The 24,607-nt window shown below is 37.9% G+C and overlaps 1 protein-coding gene across 1 annotated transcript; it reads left to right on the forward strand.

The window, feature by feature from the left end:
* The first annotated feature begins 1,282 nt into the window (after window positions 1-1,282).
* On the forward strand, window positions 1,283-21,796 carry col2a1a (collagen, type II, alpha 1a). Its single transcript, XM_067394721.1, has 54 exons — window positions 1,283-1,376; window positions 3,456-3,665; window positions 5,134-5,150; window positions 5,250-5,282; window positions 5,374-5,406; window positions 5,571-5,624; window positions 5,839-5,931; window positions 6,016-6,093; window positions 6,902-6,946; window positions 7,110-7,163; window positions 7,367-7,420; window positions 7,518-7,571; window positions 7,695-7,748; window positions 7,833-7,886; window positions 8,584-8,628; window positions 8,733-8,786; window positions 8,884-8,928; window positions 9,276-9,329; window positions 9,448-9,546; window positions 9,679-9,723; window positions 10,231-10,329; window positions 10,480-10,533; window positions 10,660-10,767; window positions 10,852-10,905; window positions 10,992-11,090; window positions 11,262-11,315; window positions 11,954-12,052; window positions 12,168-12,221; window positions 12,663-12,716; window positions 12,847-12,900; window positions 13,015-13,068; window positions 13,176-13,220; window positions 13,330-13,428; window positions 14,285-14,392; window positions 14,513-14,566; window positions 14,658-14,711; window positions 14,811-14,864; window positions 15,027-15,080; window positions 15,742-15,849; window positions 16,087-16,140; window positions 16,277-16,330; window positions 16,464-16,625; window positions 16,749-16,856; window positions 17,165-17,272; window positions 17,456-17,509; window positions 17,882-17,989; window positions 18,205-18,258; window positions 18,573-18,680; window positions 18,781-18,834; window positions 18,942-19,049; window positions 19,149-19,437; window positions 20,175-20,362; window positions 20,786-21,028; window positions 21,279-21,796. Exons 1-54 carry the CDS (start codon window positions 1,283-1,285, stop codon window positions 21,423-21,425), a joined length of 4,467 nt encoding a protein of 1,488 aa, XP_067250822.1. The 3' UTR covers window positions 21,426-21,796.
* Window positions 21,797-24,607: the final 2,811 nt, after the last annotated feature.

Below are 24,607 nucleotides of genomic sequence, written 5' to 3' on the forward strand. Positions count from 1 at the left end.
ATTGTGATTGAATTGGGGAACAGTTACATAAAGGAACTAAACTGGGGAAGACACAATAAAAATACATCTGCGTTGGAACAAAATAAGTCCTAATTTAAAAGCAAGCCACCTTACAGTGTTCAAAAGATCAGTTTTTCTTCAACAGATGTAAACTAAAATTGTATATATGAATTTTAGTATCGTTTATATACTATAATATTATTTATTTATATTTTAAATTATCTTTTAATTTTAGATTTACAATTTTCATTTCAATTTCAGTTATGTGCTTTTGACATATTTGTTGGTATTTCTATTTAGCTTTAATTTTTTACTGTTTTAGTTTTTGTCATTTTAGTATTTCAACACATTTTTTTTTTTTATTTACTTATCAAACTTATTTAATTCAGTTATTTGCCATGGCAACATTTCTAATTTTCATTTTCGTTTTATATATATTTTCAGCTTTATTTCAGTCATTGAAAATAATGTAAGCTTAGTTTAGGTTTGATAAAGTTGATACAAGTTTAACTTAGAATTGTGAATTTGGTGAAAATGAGATAATGTTTTACGATGTTTCAAAACAGTGATTCAAAGTAATTTGTGGGAAAATCCATAATCATTATGTTCATAATGCCATCTTTTTGTAGCATTAATAATCTCCTCCAAGTTGGAAGTAGGCCTAGGCCTGTTATTGAAAATCCAAACTCCATATATCTGATGCATCATCTATATGAGCACCCATACTCAGTTTTCGATACATAACATTATCTTGGGTTTTCAATGGTCATGTGCAGTCTGGTGGGTCAAAATCTTTGAAACAATGAATGTATTTTGGTTCTCCAAGTCTCTTTTCTGAGCAAAGGCCATTCTGATGCACTTTAATACAAAAGCACAGAGAGAAAGCCCAGCCACCACTTGCCAGGAAAGGGCAACGAGGGGAGGGGGTGATGGTTTGGATGGAATTGTTCTTGAGACAGAGGAGTGGCGGAGTTTTTTTCCTCTTCTTTCTCAATGGGGTGGGGTGGGCTGGGGGGCTGATATGGCTCGTATTTCAGCGCTCATGGGGGTCGGGGTTGGACTCACTTTTTGGGATAAACTAAGATTCATAAATGCACCAGTGAACATAAAACCGCGGAGCTCTGACTGGCGCGGTGGGTTCTGTCTGTGTGTGCCTGGCGTTGGATCCTCCCAAACACATCCACATCCACTTCCACACTCCCCGCGAGCACAGAGCTGCTGCCGCTGCGCCGGTTCTTCGGCGACTTTCACCCCTGAGGACCTGCATGTCTAATCTTTAGACATGTTCAGATTAGTGGATTCACGGACTCTCCTGCTACTTGTAGCAACGCAATGCGTTTTGCTATCCCTTGTAAGATGTCAACAAGAAGATGACCGTAAGTTGGAGTTTTTCATATTGAAATTTAAAGTATTCTGCTAAAAAAACAATTGCACGGTGTTGCCATGGTGACATGAGAGGAAAGTTTGGAATGGATCAGTTTGAGCGTTTCATCTCTGGTCTGTGGGATGCCTTTGCTCTTTTTTAAAATATATAAGACCTGAAGTATATACAGTATGATTGTATTTTAAGTCCAAGTCTGCATATATTCAAAGTTTGAACGCAGTCTACACTGCAAAAAAAAAAAAAAACGCTTTCATTATGTTTAGTGAAGCTGTCTAGTCTGTATCGGTCTCAACTTCATTGATCTTGGTTTTCGCGCGTCAGCCACGCGCAGTGTAGACAGAATGACAGATGCTGATGTTGCGCGACAGGTTAACGCACTGAAACTCTTGTTTTTGTTAGTTTTCTAAGTTTGAAGTTAAAGAACAAAACAGGTAAAGTATGTATGAATGTATTGGTTTTGCTTTTAAGTATGTATGAGCTTTACGAACGCTTTTAAACAACGTTTCAGCAATCACAAAAGTTAGGAGGCAAGTTCATCAGTGCGCTAAACAGACGCTCCAGAAGTACTAACATTCACTTGAGGAGGTTACTATAGCAACAGTTGCCTACGCTGCTCGATAACTTTCTGCTGGATAGGATCTGTATTATTATGGTACAGTAAATAAGTATGTCCCTCTCAAAAAAAAAACTAAACAAAACAAAAAAAACAAAAAACAAACAAAGCAAACTCCCTAAAGGTCACCGAATAATTAGATTTCTTAGTTTTTAAACTTCCTAAAACTGTAATGCTAGGGAAAAAAAAAATCTAAGATAAACTAAACAAACTCGTTTTCCTCAAATGTTTATGTCTGTGCCCTGGAGAGTCTTTAGCTAATCTTCAATATGTATATAAAGTGCGCAGGAAATATTGACATTCTTTGTTCACAGAGGAGCCTCTGCCAGTTTGTCAAAATGAGGAACCCTAAATGATGCTTTAAGTGTGTATATATATTTACAGTGTAGAAAAGAGGGTTATGTGTAACCATTTAAGCATTATTAGGACTAATCTCCATGTAGAGGCCATTAATATCCACTAGTGGCAGTGTGAGTGCTGTTTCACTCAAGATTAGGAGCAAAGGTTCCTACAGGGGTTCAAACGGTGCACCATTAGTACACGTGCAAAGTGTTTGGAAAGCAAAAAAATTTTGGATTTAGTTCAGGGGATTTTGCGTTGATTAGAAGGAGATTTGGGGAACTAGGTTTGGTGGGTGGATAGGGAGGGGGTTTCAGGAATGTTGCTTGAAAGACCAAAACATCACACTGGCAACCTCAAAGGGACACAAGCATCTTGGAATGAGAAAGTTTGTGATCTGTGATATTTGGTAAACTTTGAAGCGATTAGATGATGATATCCTTATGTTCTCACTGTGAACAAGGAAATGTTAATTACACAGAGCGCTTGTTTAGGCCGGAGTTATTTGCGTCCAAGAAAAGTGGATTTTCCATATTTACAGTTCAGAATTAAATGGCTATAAGTGCCTCATTCATGTACACTAGGGCTGGGAGTTAAAGTCAAATTACACTTTCATATGGATATTTGAAAAGCAAACACATCAAGGGGTTCTGTGTGTGTGAGAGGGCTGTCCTTTGTGACCCATGAGGGTGTGTTTGCCCTGGTGGTAAGTGAGACCATTAGATCCAGATGGAGCTTTTGAGATCGGTGTGTTTGCATAAGGCACCAGGCTGTCAATGCAGCCCTGTCTGTGTTTGAGAAAGCCCCATTCATGGCTAGTTTAGTAGATTTGGGGTTCAGTTACAAATACGCAGACTACAGGAGCCCACATTTTACACCGGGGTGTCAGATATTTGCACCCTGCAAATATTACTAGTCCGTGTTGTGGTGAATGTATAATCATAATGTAAACAGATGGTGGACACGAATGTATATTTCTAAATTATAATTATTAGGAGACCCTTATAGCTTGCTTTTTCTGGAAGAGGTTTATTTATTTTCATATACTGGAGTATGTGTTGCTCACCTGTCTCTTACCCCCATACACTCCTTTCTGTCGCCCCCTTCTGGTGGCTGCAGAGGAAGATTTAGGCAGCTGCATCCAAGATGGCAAGCAGTATGCGGACCGTGCTGTATGGAAGCCAGAACCGTGCCGCGTCTGCGTGTGCGACACTGGGGCAGTGCTGTGTGACGAGGTCATCTGTGAGGATGTGACAGACTGTGACAATCCCATCATTCCACTTGGAGAGTGCTGTCCCATCTGCCCAGCTGAAACCGACGAGCCTATCGGTCCGCTCTCTGCTTATACACTTTTTTTTTGCTTATCATACCTGTCCCACTCACTGTCTGCTCTGAGTTCTGTAAATATGGCAACAGTCTCACATACCACTAGACTGTAAAAGTTGGTCATGTGATTGTGTTCAGAACTCAAAGCAACATTTAAAGGGGAAGAAAGCAACACTTTTAAGTTTTACGTTTGCATTAAGTAGTGCAAATTATATGTTTTTCAGTTATAGATGGTTATAGCAGTCTATGGCTAAAATGTGCCCACTTTACATTTTACTTTGATAGTATTTTTTTTTTTTTTTTTTTTTACAGAAAATAACTCAAACCTGCCACCAGTTTGCTGTGGAATGTATGATTTTTAGACAAGATATTAGGTCAATACTAAAAAAAAGGAAATTTACAATTGTATAGTGCTCATAAATAAGCTTTAAGCTAACATTTTTATTCTTGAGTCTCATGATACTAGAGGATGATTTGACTTTCTTTAGGTTAAATTATAGGTATTATATTATATTATATGTTTTCAATGTGTGACAAAAGTAGTTAAAATAGATGGATATGAAAAATAAGGGAAAAGAAGATGGAAATTTGTTTTTGAAAGTGGACTCACCTTTGCCATAGACTGTTGAAAAACTGAAAGCTGAAAAACAAGAGCCTTTGAATGAGAGGTCATGGCATGACCTCTTTCAAACAACCTAATTAACGAAAAATTTAGAAGTGTTCTTTCAACTTTTTTCATGCACTTTCATGTTCAGTCAACCTTGACAGCTGATTATGTTCATTTTAAAAAAAAGAAGAAGTTTTTTGTTCAGATACACACAATAACAAGATGAACATAGTTATCAAAAAATGTTTTTCCTAAACATTTTAATATATTCTGTCTCAGCTCATGGGACTGATACAGAATGAGTTTTCTCTAAATATTTTATTTTAATTTCTTTCATTTAATTTGCTTGGCAGCATATATATTAATAATGCCTCTAATATTCAACTAAAGCATAATGCATCATGTTTTAATCCTCAGCTTGCACCCTCATATTCTGCTTTTAACAATTAAACCGAAGCAGACTGGGAAGGGAATGATGCTGTTTTGGTACGCAGCCTAGTGGGGTGCCGTTGAGTTGGTATTTTCAGCTATGTAGTTTCAGCAGGGAATAGCTGTTCATTAGTTCTTACAGCAGCACCGAGTGTCTGACTGGTTTACCGTCCTCATTAGAATCAGTTGGTTACTTCATTCACAGACAGTTTTCCTGACCCTTTGGTGACCTCTATTTTTTTATAATCAGCTTGCAGTGTTGTTATGAATTAATGATTCAGATGTTATGACTCCAGTTATTTTGCAACATTATTATTTTATTAATACATTATTATTTGAAATACTTGCTTATTGATAGAATACATGAAAACTACTTCATTCGGTGTCTAACTGTCAATCTTTATCTTCCCTTTATCCTGTGGCCTGATTCAACAGAGTCAGTTGGTGCCAAGGTGAGGTCTTGACTTATTCACTTATCAATGACATTATTTAATAAATGCCTATAGTCTTAAGGTTTAGATCTTAAATAAGTTATTACTTACTGTCCACAGGGACAGAAAGGTGAACCAGGTGATATTGCAGATGTAAGTTTTTTCACTAGTAAACAACTTTGTTTTAGAATGATTTTACCAAATTATAAGTTGCTAAATACAATTTATTTGTTTGTTTCTGTAGGTGGTAGGACCAAGAGGACCTGCTGGCCCAATGGTGAGATGATTTATAAACACTTTGGTAGTATATTTCTGAATATTTTCTAACGCGATTCTCCACTAGGTGGCTCTCCTGAACGTTTATTTGCCTACTGTTTTTGCAGGTTTTTGAGTTCACTTAAGAGACTATATAAATGATTTTTTTTCTTTCTTTGATTTCAGGGACCCCCAGGAGAGCAAGGACCACGTGGCGAGAGAGGATCTAAGGGTGAGAAGGTAAGGCATTTTCCCTTTTCAAACTATTATTTTTTTTCTCAGACTTGTTAGGTAAAGTGATGTCAGACCTTATTAGTAGTTATCCGGGTACATTAAGGGGGCAGTGGACACACTCTGCAGGAAGCTGTCATGTGAAAAGGCTTTAGTTAATCTGTTCATTCTCCTTTATTTTCTTGATTTTTGATTTTCTTTCTTTTTTTTCTTCTGCTCTCAGGGAAGTCCCGGCCCAAGAGGGAGAGATGGCGAGCCTGGTACACCTGGAAACCCAGGACCCCCTGGACCACCAGGACCTAGTGGACTTGGAGGAGTATGTCTCTTCTCTCCTTTAATCTACTCCCTAAATTTGTATCTGACACTTGCAGGGTTACTGTAAATGTGTTTTTCTGTGCAGAACTTTGCTGCTCAGATGGCTGGAGGTTTTGATGAGAAGGCAGGAGGTGCTCAGATGGGTGTGATGCAGGGACCAATGGTGAGTAAAAAACCACACAGAAAACATACATATGTATTAAATAAGTATTAAAAGGGAATGTTATATGTTACATCACACCTGTTTTAACACACCACCCATTTGGAATAAATCTCACGTCAAGTCAATATTTTAAAGTGCCCGATTTCGCTAATATGGAATTTCAACAATCTGTCAAAATAAGTCAAATATTCAGTTATTATAGGATATAGTTCTATAATTCATAAACTGCCCCCTTGTGGAATGGTCTGGAATGACACAAGCTGCATTTTTAACATACAAATACAAAAAAAGAGTAAGAAAATAATGCAAAAACAACAGGCACAAATAAATAAAACTTACCTGAAGTTTCAATGTTTAGGATTGAGATAAGCATTAAGGTGCTGCTATTATTTATAGTTATTGTACTTTGAGATCTGTAAGCCAAATTAATCCATTGCCTAAAGCTTTTATTTAAATAAATGATCAACTCTGAAGCATACTGAACAATATTTCAGAGTTTCTTGACTTCTGATCACTAGTGTGTCCTACTGAAATTTAGTCACAATAGCATTTTCAAATGCCACCTGTTCTCAGGAAGCTACAGTGCTTCATGGATTCAAAGCTTTTAACATATGAACAACAAATGTGGTTACTAAAAATAAATAATTACTACTAATTACTACAACTAAACAAATAATTCATCTTATTAGACTTCAACTAGCTTTGAAACATAATATATAAATAACTGGAAAATACAACACTGCCATGCTGTTTTTGTTTATCTGGGTCAAAGTGGCCATGCTGCATTTAACTCTATCTGTTTCTACAGGGTCCAATGGGTCCCCGTGGTCCTCCCGGTCCGCCTGGAGCACCTGTAAGTACATGCACATATTCATATAATTATTTCATATTACCAATGTATTATTATGGATTATATTCTCAACAGAAGCCACTATTGATGAGAGAGATATGAGTAACATGTTAGCACCCACCAATGCCAACTCCTAACCACACACTGTCATTTGTTTCCATTCCAGGGCCCACAAGGTTTCCAAGGCAACCCTGGAGAGACTGGTGAACCCGGCCCTGCTGTGAGTGTCCCAGATCTTGCCGGTTTCAAGAATAAGCCTACATATATGACATTTATATGCCCACATACATATTACATGGCCCACACAGATGACACATTCATATGCACATTGACAATGACATGGTTTTACAGAGAGTGATGGTACATTGTATTTACTATGACACAATACAGTTTAATCAACTTTTAATGATTGTTTTATTTTAGGGTGCCCTTGGACCCCGTGGCCCACCAGGCCCCCCTGGAAAATCTGGAAGTGATGTGAGTAGTTTTTGCCATTAGCTTGATATTTAACCTATTAAAATTAGGAAGGCTTGAAAGATACTAACTACTATGTCTCTGCCCGCTCTTCTTCCAGGGTGAGGCTGGCAAACCTGGTAAGCCTGGTGACCGTGGACCCCCAGGGCCTCAGGTAAACAACCAGCATGCAACAGTTTTGGTCACTTTTTCTTATAATGGTCATATAATGTAATATAATAAAATTTTTACAAAAATGCAACATAATCACTGAATATGATTCTTTTTCGTTTGACAGGGAGCCCGTGGATTCCCCGGAACTCCTGGCCTTCCTGGAATCAAAGGACACAGAGTGAGTTTCAGTGGAGACTGGAGTCATTGGTTTCTCTGTACATGTATTTGTGTATGCATCTAACATCTTTAAATGTGTTTGTAGGGACACCCAGGTATTGATGGAGCTAAAGGAGAGGCTGGTGCTGCAGGTGCTAAGGTAAAGCAACATAAAAAAACAGTCAGTTTTTAGACAAAACACCCAACTGTGACATAAGCTGTGTAAAAGTCACATAACACACTGTCTATGATCATATCTGACAAACAGCATGTAAGATTAAACTGCACACATGTTTCACAGGGCATCAGAACTATTTATCAAATCAGATATTTATCAAATTTATGTAGTTGTAAGGCATTATTGTTTACAAATCTGCTTTGGAACAGTATAAACATTATTAAATAAGGCACGTTTTATTACATGTTGATGCATTGTAAAACACTTGCTGCTATTAAGGTGGGATACAGGTAAGGCTAGGGACATGTTTAGTGGTATGGGTAGGTTTAATGGTGGGTTAAAAGGGAAAGATCAACAGTGTAATTATAGCTGTTATTAATTTGAAATGAATTGCAGATGTCATTCCATGCATCCAATTATAATAATATAAGTACAATGTCAAAAACATAATAAGTGCATTGCATCAAAATAATTAAAATGTTAGTAATTGAAGACATCAGATATAATTGAATTTATTTTATGTATAAAGATATTTTAAACTATAAAAATTCCCTATGAGAAACATATTGAGGAACATAGTTACCCGCACAGATGCTAAATAGGCTAATTCATTTTATTCAGTTCTGAGGAAATTATGCAACTGCAAGGTCTAATCAGTCTCCTCTCTTTTTTCCTACAGGGTGAGGCTGGTTCTAATGGTGAGAGTGGTGCTCCTGGACCAATGGTGAGTACCTAATGTCAGAAATGGCCTAATGATTCAATACATGTAGTTTTCTGACACTGAAATAGTGCATCTAACTCCATCCCATTTTCTTTTTTGTCTATCAGGGTCCACGTGGTCTGCCCGGTGAGAGAGGTCGTCCCGGTGCAACTGGTGCTGCTGTAAGTGAACACTCAGATGGGTCCTGTGATATGATCACAATTTCTGTAGCTGATGGTGGCTTCAAACTATAATGATTCTACTTATGTCTGTCCATAGGGTGCCCGTGGTAATGATGGTCTGCCTGGTCCTGCTGGTCCTCCCGTAAGTGCATTTCCTTACTTCCTTTCTCACATACTAGAAAATCATTGTTCCTGTTCTGTTTTGAAGGTTATTCATTATAACGCTATGGCTAATGCTAACTAATGGTTAACCCATTTGGGATACATAGAGATATCCAGGTGGAAAATTGTTGATATATATTAATTAAACTTGATAGCAAATTATTTCACACAATATTTATTAAAAATTATTTTACATTTTTTACTTAAAAAATCAGAAAGTGTGCATCATTCACTTACAAATCTCAGAGTAACATTAAAGGGATTTGTATAGGGTGCACAAGAAATAAGCATCCCTCTTTGATCATTTGTTGATGTCTCTGTCTTCAGGGTCCTGTTGGTCCTGCTGGAGCTCCAGGTTTCCCTGGATCCCCTGGTTCTAAGGTAAAATACCTCTCATCTACAGTACTTTGTGAATTCTTTCCCATTCTCAAATTTAAACATTTTAAGTATAAAGAATACCATTAGCCTTGAAAATGAGATGTGATCTTCACTCCTGCAGGGTGAAGCTGGTCCCACCGGAGCTCGTGGACCTGAGGGTGCACAAGGACCCCGTGGAGAGGCTGGAACACCTGGATCACCTGGACCTGCTGGTGCATCTGTGAGTAAACTTACAGATAATATTACAAGCCATATATTTGATTTTCTTTGTCAATGTATAAAATATATATACAATATTTTGATTTACAATGGTTACAGTGAGTTTTAAATATTAAATGTTTACATTCTGCAGGGTAACCCTGGTACTGATGGTATTCCTGGAGCCAAAGGATCTGCTGTGAGTATATCCACATAATCTTTTAATTTTCTTTCACTCATTTTTCTGTTAAGAGAAATAACATACATTTTTTAGTTTTAGCCACAATGAAATGGAAGTAGCAACAGATTTATTCTTCCATATTGTGATGTACATCTGAGTGTAAAAGATTATCAAAAAAGAAAACATTTAGGGTGGGAACTTAGTTCTATGCATTGATTGTTGATTGGATTTGAGATGTGGGAACTCAAAAAATGGATGCAGATGAACATGAGCTTGCAGGGGTGGGTTTAAGCATACTAAATGATTAGAGAAGTCACCAGAAAGATTTCTGATTAAACTTTACAAGGTCAAAACATTAAAAAAAAGAAAAGAAAGATATGCACTGATTAATTGTTCACAATAAGATCTATAATATGTATTTGAAGATAGATAAATTATTTTCATTTCATGCCAACTTTAACACTTTGGTCACACTGTTGCATTGAATCTATTGTAAACAAGTACTGATTTATTTCCCCTTTGCAGGGTGCTTCTGGCATTGCTGGTGCCCCTGGTTTCCCAGGACCCCGTGGCCCGCCAGGACCTCAGGGAGCTACTGGACCTCTTGGACCTAAAGGACAATCTGTACGTAATCATATTCTGAACCAAAAAAGCTCTCAATGTTTCCCAGACATCTTTTAGTTATTTCATGTAGATGATAGCACAGGTTACTGATTATTCTGCCATTCGAGGTTTGCCATTGTACTAATTGAAAACACTATTGTATTTATACAGGGAGACCCTGGTATCCCAGGATTTAAAGGCGAGGCTGGACCCAAGGGAGAGCGTGTAAGTAACCAACATCATACTTATCATCAGCTGTGCTTTCTATTGTATCCAAAGGCTGTTGACCATAACAATCATATGAAATATTGTAGCAAACTAATCAGGCATATTTTTCTTCTAATTGTACAGGGTGTTGTAGGACCTCAGGGTGCCCCTGGGCCATCTGGAGAGGAAGGAAAGAGAGGACCAAGAGGAGAGCCTGGTTCTGCCGGACCTCTCGGACCCCCTGGAGAGAGAGTGTGTATCATATCCGAATTAGTTTCACTGATTCACAGAATGAAGAAGAACCACACTAATAAGTCCATATGTGTTCTTCCTTAGGGAGCTCCGGGTAACCGTGGATTCCCTGGTCAGGATGGTCTAGCTGGAGCAAAGGTTGGTGACTCATAGTTGGTTACTCAAATACTCAACACATGTATTCCCTCCTGATTTCTGTACTCAAATGTTCTGTACTATAATAGGGTGCACCTGGTGATCGTGGTGTTCCAGGTGTGACCGGGCCAAAAGGAGCAACTGGAGATCCTGGCCGCACAGGCGAGCCTGGTCTTCCTGGAGCCAGAGTGAGTCATTGTGGTATTTCTGGGATTTATCTGAAAATATATTATTCAGGTCAATTTAGATCATCATAACTGTACACAACATACATTGAAATCTAAAGTTTCAGCTTTTATGCTTGTTGCTTTAAAGGCTCATTGCATTTTTCACCATTCATCTGTTCCCTCCACTAACAGGGTCTGACTGGACGCCCTGGTGATGCTGGACCTCAAGGAAAAGTTGGAGCACCTGTGAGTATCTATAGAATATACAGCACTTTTATTGTTACTTTAACAGTAAAGGGTTACAGTCTGCAAACTGATGTACACTACCATTCAAATGTTTGGGGTCAGTACGATTTGTTTTTTCATAGAAAGAAATTTATATTTTTATCCCAGAGGGACATATTTTGTTTCATTCTTTAATTCACTACAGCTTGAGAGTTAACATAATTTTTTAAAAAACAGAATCCTGAAAAAAACATATCACAGTGTCCACAAAAATATTAAGCAGCACAGCTGTTTTCAACATTGATAAACAGAAGAAATGTTACGTGAGCACCAAATCAGCTTATAAAATGATTCCTGATGGAAATCAGCTTTTCCGTCACAGAAATAAATTGAGTTTTAAAACTTATTAAAATATAAAGCAGTTATTTAAATTGTAAAAATATTTCACAATATTACTGTTTTTTACTATATTTTTTAATCTCTTATGTTGAGTATAAGAGACGTCTTTCGAAAACATAAACAAATCATACAGACCCCAAACTTTTACCGTAAAAGTGACTAAATATCTTTTGGGTATAAACGACTTTCAGATACTAATTGCTGCATATTAACAAAGTTTAGGGCAAACTTCAGTGCTGAACCAGTTTTATTCGTTGTAGGGTGCCCCTGGTGAAGATGGACGCCCTGGTCCTCCTGGGCCTCTGGGAGCTCGTGGTCAGCCTGGAGTGATGGGATTCCCTGGACCTAAGGGAGCCAATGTAAGACCATTGGAGTATTTCTGCAAATAAACTATAAGTGTTTATATTCATGTCCATTAAAGTGGGTGGGAAGCGTGTGTGTTGTACCTCAGGTGACTGTATCTCTCTCACACAGGGTGAACCTGGAAAAACTGGAGAGAAAGGACTTGTTGGACGCCCTGGTCTTAGAGTAAGTCATGTTCCAAACTTCCAACAGACATGCATATTCAGATTACTTGGCCTTTTATGTCAAAAGACACCAGATCTCCTATGAAATACAGTAACTCATAAGAAACAATTATTCTGAAGCATCAGCATGCTACAGCAAACATCACTATTACACATTTGTAAGTAATCAGACTTACAGCATAGGAAATCCTTTAGATTTACATTGAAGGAGGATCACAAACCATATCTAGAATATCACAGATACTTGGGGTTGTGCTCTTTTGGCCTAGCAACCACACAGCATTGCACTGAAAACCAATCAGAACACCTCAGCAACCATAGCGCAACACCTCGGAAAACACCCACAACACCTAGCAGTGTGGGTTTTCCCACAGACAAGCACCAAGAAAATCTAACAGTCAATTTTTCTCATTCTTTCTCACTTTGTTTTTTCTTCCATTAGGGTTTGCCTGGTAAAGATGGAGAGACTGGAGCTGCTGGTCCACCTGGCCCTGCTGTTAGTATTTTGTCACATTACTCACAATGCCTTATGACCTAAATTTTTGCTATCAATCAATAATATTAAAATCCAATTTACTGTTCTCTCTAATACTTCCTAATAAATTGTGATTTCAATGTGTTTTAAGGGTCCTGTTGGTGAGAGAGGAGAGCAAGGTCAGCCTGGTCCATCTGGCTTCCAGGTACAGTTACACAATTAATTGTGAAAGAGTGTTAAAACTGCACTTTTTAAGTTAATGAAAGTGAATAAGTGTAATTACCAGGGTTTTATAAGATTTACTCACATTTTTGCACAGGGTCTTCCAGGACCTACTGGAGCCCCCGGAGAGCCCGGTAAACCTGGTGACCAGGTAAGGATCACTTAAGATATTTTTTATTATTCTCTATTTTTACTGTTATTAGTGATTTTAACTATCCTGACTGTGCTGAACTTCTTTCCTGTTCTTCCTCTCTATAGGGTGTTCCTGGAGAGGGTGGTGCTGCCGGTCCCACTGGACCAAGAGTGAGTTCCTATCCTTAACTAACAAGATTCCCAATTTGTGCTCAATGGAAATCAGTTCTAATGCATCATTATTTTGCACAAAAATAACTCTTGCCTGTGCTTCTCTCAGGGTGAACGTGGTTTCCCTGGTGAGAGAGGAGGTGCTGGCCCTCAGGGTCTCCAGGGACCAAGGGGACTTCCAGGAACTCCCGGAACTGATGGACCCAAGGTCAAACCCAAATCCCGTCTTACTGAGATTGTGCTCTACTATTCAAAATCATAGTCAAATTAATGCTTATAGTACCATTTATAGTCTCTTATGCTCACCAAGACTGCATTTATTAAATCAAAAATAGTAATACAATAAACAGCAAAACAGTGAAATACTTTTACAATTTAAAATAACTATTTTCTATTTTAGTATATTTTATAATATATATATTTTAAAATGTAATTTATTCCTGTGATGGCAAATCTGCCATTTTCAGCAGCCATTACTCCAGTCTTCAGTGTCACAGATATCATTACAATATTACAAATATGCTGAATTAGTGCTTTAGAAACATTCTTATTGTTATTATTAGTGTTGAAAACAGTTGTGCTGCTAAATATTTTTGTGAAAGCAGTGATGCATTTTTTTCAGGATTCTTAATGCATATGAAGTTCAGCAGTTAATGAAAAGTTCAGTTTATTTTAATTTATTTTTGTAACAATGCAAAATACTTTACTGTCAGCTTTAATCAATTGAAGGCATTCTTGTTGAATAAAAATATTAAATCCATACTTTTATTACTCCAGTACTGTATATACATGCACATATATAATATATAAATCATTTTTATATATACATTAACTGCCTGGAGTTACAATAACTTATATATTTTTATAAACAACTTATATTTAACTTAATAACATTTTTATAATAACTTTTTTTATAAATCATTATTATCCAAGTTACAATGAAAAAAAGAAAAAAAAAATCCAATATTTTCAATGTGATCTCAAACTTTTGGACCCCACCCCAACACTCTAAACACAACCCATCTCTCAAACTCCCACTCATGTCTCTGCTTGATTTCCAACAGGGTGCCATTGGACCAGCTGGCGCTGCTGGAGCTCAGGGCCCTCCCGGTCTGCAGGGCATGCCTGGTGAGAGAGGAGCTGTTGGAATTGCTGGAGCTAAAGGTGACAGAGTAAGTATATTTAGAAATGGTACAATCCCCCCTCTCTGTGATTGAATCAACCTAATGTCATATTACTTATGAATAGCCTACTGAATGATTGAATGACTTATTGAATGTCTCATTTGCTAGGGTGACAGCGGAGAGAAAGGACCTGAAGGTGCTCCTGGCAAAGATGGTGCAAGAGTAAGTGCTATAAAGACAGCAAATGTTAGGAAATTGTTTGCATTTTTCTTGCTCATTATAAGTAATGATGTTTCTGTCATCTTTTTGTCAGGGTTTGACTGGTCCAATTGGTCCACCTGGTCCTTCTGGTCCTAATGGTGCAAAGGTGAATGTCTCATCCCTGCCTTGGTCTTCCACCATTGATTTTATGGTGAAATTATTTGAGGAGATTGTTTAATTCGCTATTCTTTTTCTTCTCTCACAGGGTGAAACTGGAGCCATTGGCCCAATTGGTGCTCCTGGTGCTCGTGGTGCCCCTGTAAGCAAAACATTTGTTCGATTTTTGTTCTATGTTATTAGTGTAATTTATTAACATTACAACTAGACAGCAAAAAGAAGTCAAAATGGAGTTTGTGGTTTTGTCAGATGTACAGTTTAAAGGTTTTCTTCTTGTTTATTATCTTTTTTGTCATCCTGTTAGGGCGACCGTGGTGAGATTGGTGCACCTGGACCTGCTGGCTTTGCTGGACCCCCTGTAAGTAGTTACAAAATGCCTAAATTTTTCTACAGTGATACAATTGTGATAGAATATTATAGACTGTCATTTATCATAAAAGATCATTACAATTGTGAATTAATTAATAAAAATGACTTCAATCAAAGCAACTTAAAGAAGCAGTAAAAAACAACCAATTAATAATATATTGTGAATAAAAAGAGATATTCTGTGAGACACAGATGCAAATACAATACAAGTATAGCCACTAGCACCATTATAAATTGTTTTATGCATTCATTTCAAAATGGAATATTCTTGACATGAAAAGGTGGACATATCTTAAGATTTTGGCTTTGTAAAGAGCATCATAAAAGACAAATAAAATGATTAGAAAAATAATGTATCAATTAATGTCACCTAATTTTTACATCTATTGGAAACTCCATTGAATTGCTACAAAACTCAATACTCTTTAGTTACAACGTACGAAATGTACAATTCTCTGTTGCTACAATGTAAAAATGATTATTCATATACTTTTTCATTTCACTTTTTTATTTGACTTTCTCAAACAGCCCAGTGGAAGGTAAAAAATTATCGATTAGGGAGTGTCTTTATTATTTAAACCGGAATTAAGAGCATTTAGTCATGAGAAAGCCAAAACTGATTACAACCTTTCATCTCTGTCTCTCCTCAGGGTGCTGATGGCCAGCCTGGAATTAAGGGAGAGCAGGGTGAGTCAGGACAGAAAGGTGATGCAGGATCCCCTGGACCCCAAGGACCATCCGGAGCACCTGGTCCAGTGGTAAGGGTCTTTGCCTCAGCATTGAATGCTATTTTGAATCTGTTTTACACTGATTTTCAGTTGAAAGATGCTGTTATTAGAAAGCAGTTTGGTTATTGCCACATGATATTTTTTGAAATCTTTGTGATTGTGTACATAAATAAATTGAGAGTTTAGCGTAGTGCATAAACTTTGTGCTGTTTTTACTTGGATGAAATGAATATATTTGGCTCATCAATGTTCACTGCTTGATTTCAGGGCCCAACTGGTGTTACAGGACCTAAGGGAGCACGTGGAGCCCAAGGAGCCCCTGTGAGTTACTAAATAAGTCAATTAATCACGAGTAATCATTTTCAAATAGGTTTTTTTATATTTTCTAGTTACTTTTATAGTAAAGATATTAGACTGCATTGATTTTTCTTAACAAAAATACATTCCTCTATTGTAGGGTGCCACTGGTTTCCCAGGTGCTGCAGGAAGAGTTGGACCACCTGGCCCCAATGTAAACCTCTCAATATCACTGATATCTCTCTGTGGTTCCTCCATAATGTGTTTAAATTAATAGACTAGACTGTATTATCCAAAACATATCCTAATCTAAATCTTTTTTCACTTATTTTTCCCTTTCTTCTCAGGGTAACCCTGGTCCTGCTGGCCCTGCAGGTGCTGCTGGTAAGGATGGTCCTAAGGGAGTTCGTGGTGATGCTGGTCCACCAGGCAGACCAGGAGATTCTGGACTGCGTGGACCTCCTGGTTCTCCTGGAGAGAAGGGAGAGCCTGGAGAGGATGGTCCTCCTGTAAGGCTCAGATTGATTGATTCATGCCCATTTTAGCACCAAAGGCACATTTGACTGGTGTATTCAGTACAGGTTCATTGTTTCTTCACTGTATTCCTAACCTTTCTTCTATTTCCTGTGTAGGGTCCTGATGGTCCTTCTGGTCCTGCTGGTCTTGCTGGTCAGCGTGGTATTGTTGGTTTGCCTGGTCAGCGTGGTGAAAGAGGTTTCCCAGGACTCCCAGGACCCTCTGTAAGTTGAAGAAAACCCACCGGAAACATAATTTCATTTGAAAATCTCTTATTCTTCATTCAATCACTGTTTAAATTCAAGTTAAATTTTACCATAGACTTTAGTGTATACCAGGTCAAGTAAGTGGTTAATATTAAGTATTAATATTACAAATGGCCTCTTTTAATAGGCCACTTACTGTACATATTTTAGCTCATGATATATCTAAATGTATTTTTTTTTCTCAAACTGAATATTAAGTACTGATGGTGATATTATTAGATACCGATGCAGTGTCCCTAATCTGACACTAATGATTTGTACCACAGGGTGAGCCTGGCAAACAGGGAGCTCCTGGTTCTTCTGGTGACCGTGGACCACCTGGCCCTGTTGGACCTCCTGGATTGACTGGACCTGCTGGCGAGACTGGACGTGAGGTAAAAAAAAAAACATTCATGCATAACATGATAATATCAGAACCAATCAAGACAAAACTAGACTGGATTCATCTGACTCAAAAGTAGATCTGAAGTGAACGCTTTACTGAACAGATTCCTTTAATATAGATAATACGATTATATCAAGACCAGATCTCTCTCATCCATTCTGTTTAACTTCAGGGTAATCCTGGATCTGATGGTCCACCTGGTAGAGATGGTGCTGCTGGTGTGAAGGTGAGGAAACAAACAAACACATATGATATCTTTTTGTTGCTCTCTGATCTTTGTAAATCACAAAGCAGTCCAGAAAATCCACACAAGTAAACAATATATTACTATTTATCACACACACTGGTGTCCAAAAGACCTCTAGTTAACTTTTATTTTTTTCATTTCTAAATTATATCATCAATTTAATTTTACTGAAAAAATCAGTAACTTTAGAATGACTTAACATTTAATATATAGTAAATGCAATTATTTAGTAAAATGTTAAATATTTCTTATTCATTTTAAGTAATTTCTCTGTCTAAAATTTTGGACAAAAATTGTGGTTTGTCCATACACAGAAAGATTTGTATGTGTGTTTCGCTTGTTCTTCTCCAGGGTGAGCGTGGTAACACTGGCCCGATTGGTGCTCCCGGAGCTCCTGGTGCCCCTGGTGCTCCTGGTTCTGTTGGTCCAGTTGGCAAACAGGGAGACAGAGGAGAGAATGTGAGTACATAAACACAAGAAATCTCACTATAAAGATTATTTAAAGATTATATCTTCTGGATACAAGAATGCATGACATTAGCATTCAGAGGAAAAAACACAAAAAAAATCATTAGGAGGATTAGCCCGGAGCTAAAGAGCTTTAGCAATGTTTAACACTTACATTAGATTAAGTATTTTTATTTATTATGTATTTACCATCTTACTTTCTAAAGGGCCCACAAGGACCTGCTGGCCCCCCTGGACCGGCTGGAGCTAGAGGCATGGTTGTAAGTATCTTTTATGAAGCTAGTGGAACAAAACAGAAAGTAAAAAATACACAAAAATGGCCAGTTTCAAAATATATTATGCTTACAATATAGCTAAGAAGAAAATACAGTAAATTAACCAGAAGAGTTCAGTTTCTTACACCTGAACTCCATTAAGTTATAATGCAAAAATTGTCCTTCATGTAAATTAACTAGTTTTATTCAGGTTAAACTTATTATTGATTTATTTAAGTCATATCAGGTTGTGTCTGTTGCTTTTATTCATCACTTTGTTGCTCTCATGTTGATGGACCTTTTCCATTTCTATGCATCAGGGACCACAAGGACCTCGTGGTGATAAGGGTGAGGCAGGAGAAGCTGGAGAAAGAGGTCAGAAGGGACACAGAGGATTCACCGGTCTGCAGGGTCTGCCAGGACCTCCTGTGAGTCTCATTTACAAGTCTTAGTTTTTACAAACAGGCTAAAATGGTAAAGCAGAGACATGAGATATGCTAACACCTCTGTTGTGTCTCCTCAATTAAGGGTGCTCCTGGAGACCAGGGTGCTGCTGGACCTGCTGGACCAAGTGGCGCTAAGGTGAGTGTCTCTTCTGTTGTCTATAACTTGATGAGAACCACAATTTAGAAACTTCAATGCTTAGATTGATTATTAATGGTCTGTTTAACCCATCTTATTTGGAATAGGGACCTGCAGGACCTGTTGGACCAGCTGGTAAGGACGGTTCTAATGGTCAGCCTGGACCCATTGGACCACCTGGACCTCGTGGACGCTCTGGAGAGTCTGGCCCAATTGTGAGCACAGCTGAAATAGTCACAGACATCATGTTAATAGGTCTGTTTATATGAAAATAATATGTCTAATTCATTTTTCTTCCTATCCGCTCTCTTTAGGGTCCACCTGGTAACCCTGGACCTCCTGGTCCTCCTGGTCCCCCTGGCCCTGGCATTGATATGTCTGCCTTCGCTGGGTTGTCTCAGCCCGAGAAAGGACCCGATCCTCTGCGTTACATGCGTGCCGATGAGGCCTCCAGCTCTCTTAGACAACATGATGTTGAGGTGGATGCCACACTGAAGTCAATCAACAGCCAGATCGAGGACATTCGCAGCCCCGATGGATCCCGCAAGAACCCTGCACGCTCCTGCCGAGACCTGAAACTCTGCCACCCTGAATGGAAGAGCGGTAAGAAACGATTAAGAGAAAATCTTACATTAGGAAAATGTTCGTATTCATCATGAAAGAGATTCCAAATGCTCAAAATCGGGGGTGTCCAATCCTGCTTCTTGAGGGCCACTGTCTTGCAGAGTTCAGCTTCATGCTCAATTAAACACACCTGAGCAAGCTAATCAAGGTCTGACTAGGCATACTAGAAACTTCCAAGCAGATGTGTTGAGGTACGTTGGAGTTAAACTCTGCAGGACAGTGGCCTTCCAGGGCCTAGTTTGGACACCCCAGCTCAAAACAGTCAAACACACTTGTTTGAATGATACTCACTTTCATTCATTTGAGCAGAGGAGAACTGGCCCATGACTGAGCCTGGTTTCTCCCATGTTTTTTCTCCATTTCTGTCCCCTGATAGAGTTTAGGTTCCTTGGCTCTGTCGCCTTTAGCTGGGACTTAAAAGACACTTGATATTCAATAATATTATCGATTTGACTACACTAACATTATAGGATGAGTGCAAAACCTGAACTGAAATGAGCTGAATAGCGAGACTGTTGTCTTCTGTAGAGCTGCTTATACTGAATTGAACTCGTTTCATAATTGATGAACTTTACACAGTTATTTAACTGAACTAAACCAACACTGAACTGACTGAATTGAATAATAACTCTATCTTTTTAGAGCTTTTTTATTTACAATCTGTATTGTATAAATACAGGTGAGTTGACTTGAACATGTTTGGTCCCTATCCACAGGTGACTACTGGGTTGATCCAAACCTTGGTAGCAGTGCTGATGCCATCAAAGTCTTCTGTAACATGGAGACTGGAGAGACCTGTGTGAAGCCCAGCACTCCCAAAATCCCACGCAAGAACTGGTGGAGCAATAAGGGCAAGGGACAGAAGCACGTGTGGTTTGGAGAGAGCATGAACGGTGGATTCCACGTGAGTATAATCCTTTTATTTTGGAGATGTTCACTTTAAATTTTAGTGAAGTGATAACAAACAAAACAAAACCTAAAAAGAAATCCTAAAAAAAGTCTAAAAAAAGGTTTACAGTACCACAAAAGGACATTTGGATTTGATTATGAACAGTTGTTCCATAGCCAGTCTGGGTCCTTGCAAATTCCCATCATGTGGTTGAGATCACAGCTGGTTTCGGGAGCTGTTCACAGTTCTGAATTTCTGTTGGTCCATGGTGCTGAAAATCGGCCAATTATAAATCAACAGGGACAAGGAGCTAAAATACTCCCATCTTCCAGTTTCACAATCTATTTTTCTAGTGTTTCATTTAATGAACCGTTTTCATGCAGTGACATTAACAACCAATTTTTTAAGTAAAAGACACTTTTTTCCCTTTTCTAACAGTTCAGCTATGCTGATAGCAGCCAGACTCCTAGTACTACCAGCATCCAGCTGAACTTCCTGAGACTGCTGTCTACTGAGGCCACTCAGACCATCACCTACCACTGCAAGAACAGCGTTGCTTACATGGACCAAGCCACAGGCAACCTGAAGAAGGCCATTCTGCTGCAGGGCTCCAATGATGTGGAGATCAGAGCAGAGGGCAACAGCCGCTTTACATATGGCGTGCTTGAGGATGGCTGTCAGGTGAGTCACACCATATAATATACTTTTCAAGCATACTGGCTATGGTTAAAAAGAATTAAATTAAATAAAAACTTTACATTGTTATAAAATTTTACAATATTACTACCATTTTTACAAAAGATCTTGTTGAACCCAAATAAAATAATCAAATATTTATTTATTTATTCATATATATGTTATATATGTACACTTATTTATTCATATATATGTTATATATGTTGACTTATATGGCTTTTTTGCTGTCTTACAGAAGCACACAGGTCAGTGGGCCAAGACTGTGATTGAGTACAAAACTCAGAAGACATCCAGGCTGCCCATCGTGGACATTGCTCCAATAGACATCGGAGGAGCAGATCAGGAGTTTGGAGTGGACATTGGTGCAGTCTGCTTCTTGTAAAAAAAACAAAACATATGTGGATTGAGATAAGACATGGAAAAATACCAATGACGAGCAATAACTGTGAGGATGCAATACACTCTCCAAATAACGAAATATGGAAGAAAAGAAAAGAATTCTGAAAATTGACGAAAGTTTTTTTTCTCTAAAACAAAAAAAGTCGTGCTGTCCACGTTTAGTGTGCAGGAAAACCAGCGCTAAATGGGATTGCCCCAAATAGTCTCTCCCTCTGAAATCCAGCCATGTTTCCCCACAAGTCCTCAGTGCAGCGCCTCCTCCTGACGGGAGCCAAGAGGGGGACGGAACAAGTGAGCGCAACCAGAAGAATAAGAGATTCAATGAAAGACAGAAACATGGCTTGATGTCATCACATCCTGCAGTGGGTGGGTGGGTGGGTGTGGGTGGGTGATGCTGTACAGCATCATGGCTGGATACCACAGTAGTCCCTCCCACTAAAGAAGAAAGAAGGCCATACCCAGTCCCACTTCCCCCCTCCTTCTGCCTCTTGACTGTGACTCAGAAGAAAACATCACATTATGCAAGATTTTGTGAAATGTTAAACCTGAGGAGGGAATAAGTTTATATTTACTGTGTATAATAACAAAAAAAAATCTTGATTCAGTCTGTACTGAAGCAGCCAGATCTATATATTTTCACAATTATGTGTTTGTGTGTGTGAGCATGTGCCTATACACACCGACAATATTTTGGGGAAAGTGCAGTTCCATTTCTTTCTTTCTTTTTTTTTTTTTTTTTTTTTTTGTGTAAATCAATATTTTTTTTCCCATGATTGCCCAAACAAGGAAATGTTGGTCCCTTAACATAACAACAAAAAAGAAAAAAATCAAATAAATTTGGAAAACATTTCTATTTTTTGTTTATTTGCATGATCTTCATTTTTCAAGAAAAGCTACCTCACACAGGAAAAAACGAAGTTAAAATCTGGATGTGAACGAAAGCAGCCTGGGGTTCGAGAAACGTCAGGAAGACACCCCGGCACGGCTCAGTCCATCTTCAGAAGGTGCTATTAGTATTGATCTATCAGTCAGTATTTCCCAGAATTCCCAGACCATCCCACTCCCTAACTGGCCTCATTAAACACACACAGCCTGCTCAGAGGATACGGAACTATGCGGGATGATCAAAAAGCAGAGGGACTCTTTTATTGCTCCCAAAGGATCACCGTAGCACTGAGCAGGATGTGTGTGTGTGTGAGGGTGTGTATATTTTTGTTATAATTAATATTATTATGATCTTGGTCTTTTTTTGTTTGTTTGTTCTCTCTTTTTGGTTCTGGTTTTGTTACGATTTTAATTAATGTAAATTGAAAATAAAGGAAAAAACAAGGAATTATGAAGTCAGATTTTAATTGTGTTTTTAATCATCATGAGCACAAAATGTTAAATGTATCAATTTGGAGTACAAAACTATAATTGCATTGCTTGTTTGAATTAGTTTGTGTGTGTGTGTGTGTGTGTGAATGAGTACACTGAAAGTACGTCTGAAAGTTCACAAATGAAGCAGTTACACTTCATGTAGAAAATATTTTAGGCTTCCTTGAAGATAAAGGCCTGGTTTCACAGACAGGGTTTAGGACTCAAGCCAGGATTAAGCCTTAGTTCAGTTAGGGCATTTAAGTGATAATTTTATAAATGTGCCTTAAAAAACAAACACTACTGGTGTGCATCTTGAGACAAATCAATGGCTCCAACATATTTTAAGATATGTCACTGGCTTTCATTTAAAAACATGAACATGCATTTTAGTCTGGGACTAGCTTAAGCCTTGTCTGTGAAACCAGGGGATAATGTTTCAGCAAGTCTGCTTAAAGAATCGTATCAATGTTTATAATGAAGATTTTCTTATCAAAGTGATAAAATGTGTTGCAAAATTGATTACAGCCTTACTGAAAATTTAGGAATAAAACTCTTCTGGTGCAAGACAAACATTTTTGATCAACAGGTGAGTAAGGTGAACCAAAACATTTGAATAGTAATTCCTCGACAATTAAAAGTGTTATCTAGGCCATTGAATCTTTCTCATACTTAATGCTGACAACAATGGAACCACATATATGAGAGAATTGTCAGAAGACTTATTTCTTTGCACAAAAGAGGACAATGGTACATGAAGATTACCAAAGCAAAATTTTAAGTGTGAAATTATAGCAGAAACTCAAAAATAATGGTCTTGTGACAAAGTTCATGAAACAATTATGTCTTTTCTTTACTATGGACAGTTTGTATGGGATCAGATTCCCGCCAATAGTATTGCGGTCACGGATCAAAAAATAATACCACATGTATAACACATGTAAAAATATATAGCACAAACTTAAAAAAAATAATGCAAAATGATCGGAATGGCAAAGAACATGGTCACGGATCAAAATATAATAAGCGTAAATCGAAAAATCAAAAGCACATTTAAAAAAATAACAAGCATGAATCAAAACTTTAAACACATTAAAAATGATATTGCACAAATCTTAAACTTGTGTTTATGCGTTCTTAAAAGTTGTTTTCCTTGCTTTTATTACTCTTTTCTTTCTGCTCTCTTTACATTTTCTGCTTATATTTTACTCTTTTGTGCGCTTGTGCAGTTTTTCTCTTTGCTCTTCTTTCTACGTTCTGCTCTTGCTTTTCCAAATGTTGCAGTTCGAGTTTCATGTAAATTAGGCTGGGCTTAAGCGCCACCATTGGTCCACTAGTTCTAGATTGACAGCTCCTCCTCTAGCCAATCAATCGAAGGGAGGGAGATGACATCACTTCAATGCGACTCATGGCTACTGATGCTCACACTCATACAGGAGAAGATAACAGTTTAATCTGAAACTTTACACGGACTTTCAATCTGTAAAGTTATCTGAACTATGGACAAATAATTCCTCTTTTTGAGATACTCTTTTTATTGTGCAGTCTACTTATGATTGTTAATCTTTATGTTCATAATATATGGTATTTGGTGTTAAAATATTACTTGGCTCATGGTGCTAATATGCTAAGGCTACTGTAGCTAATATATTTCTTAATTGTTGTTAAACGATCATAGGTAAATTAATTCTAAGACTGAATGTATCATCTCTGCATTGACTACGATAGTGTTACAGAGAAGATAGTTACAGAAACCAGGTGGATTTGATATGCAGTGATTTATTCACACATTTATTGTGTTTAATTACA

This window comes from Chanodichthys erythropterus, chromosome 9 (genome assembly GCF_024489055.1).
Source record: "Chanodichthys erythropterus isolate Z2021 chromosome 9, ASM2448905v1, whole genome shotgun sequence".
Classification (NCBI taxonomy): domain Eukaryota; kingdom Metazoa; phylum Chordata; class Actinopteri; order Cypriniformes; family Xenocyprididae; genus Chanodichthys; species Chanodichthys erythropterus.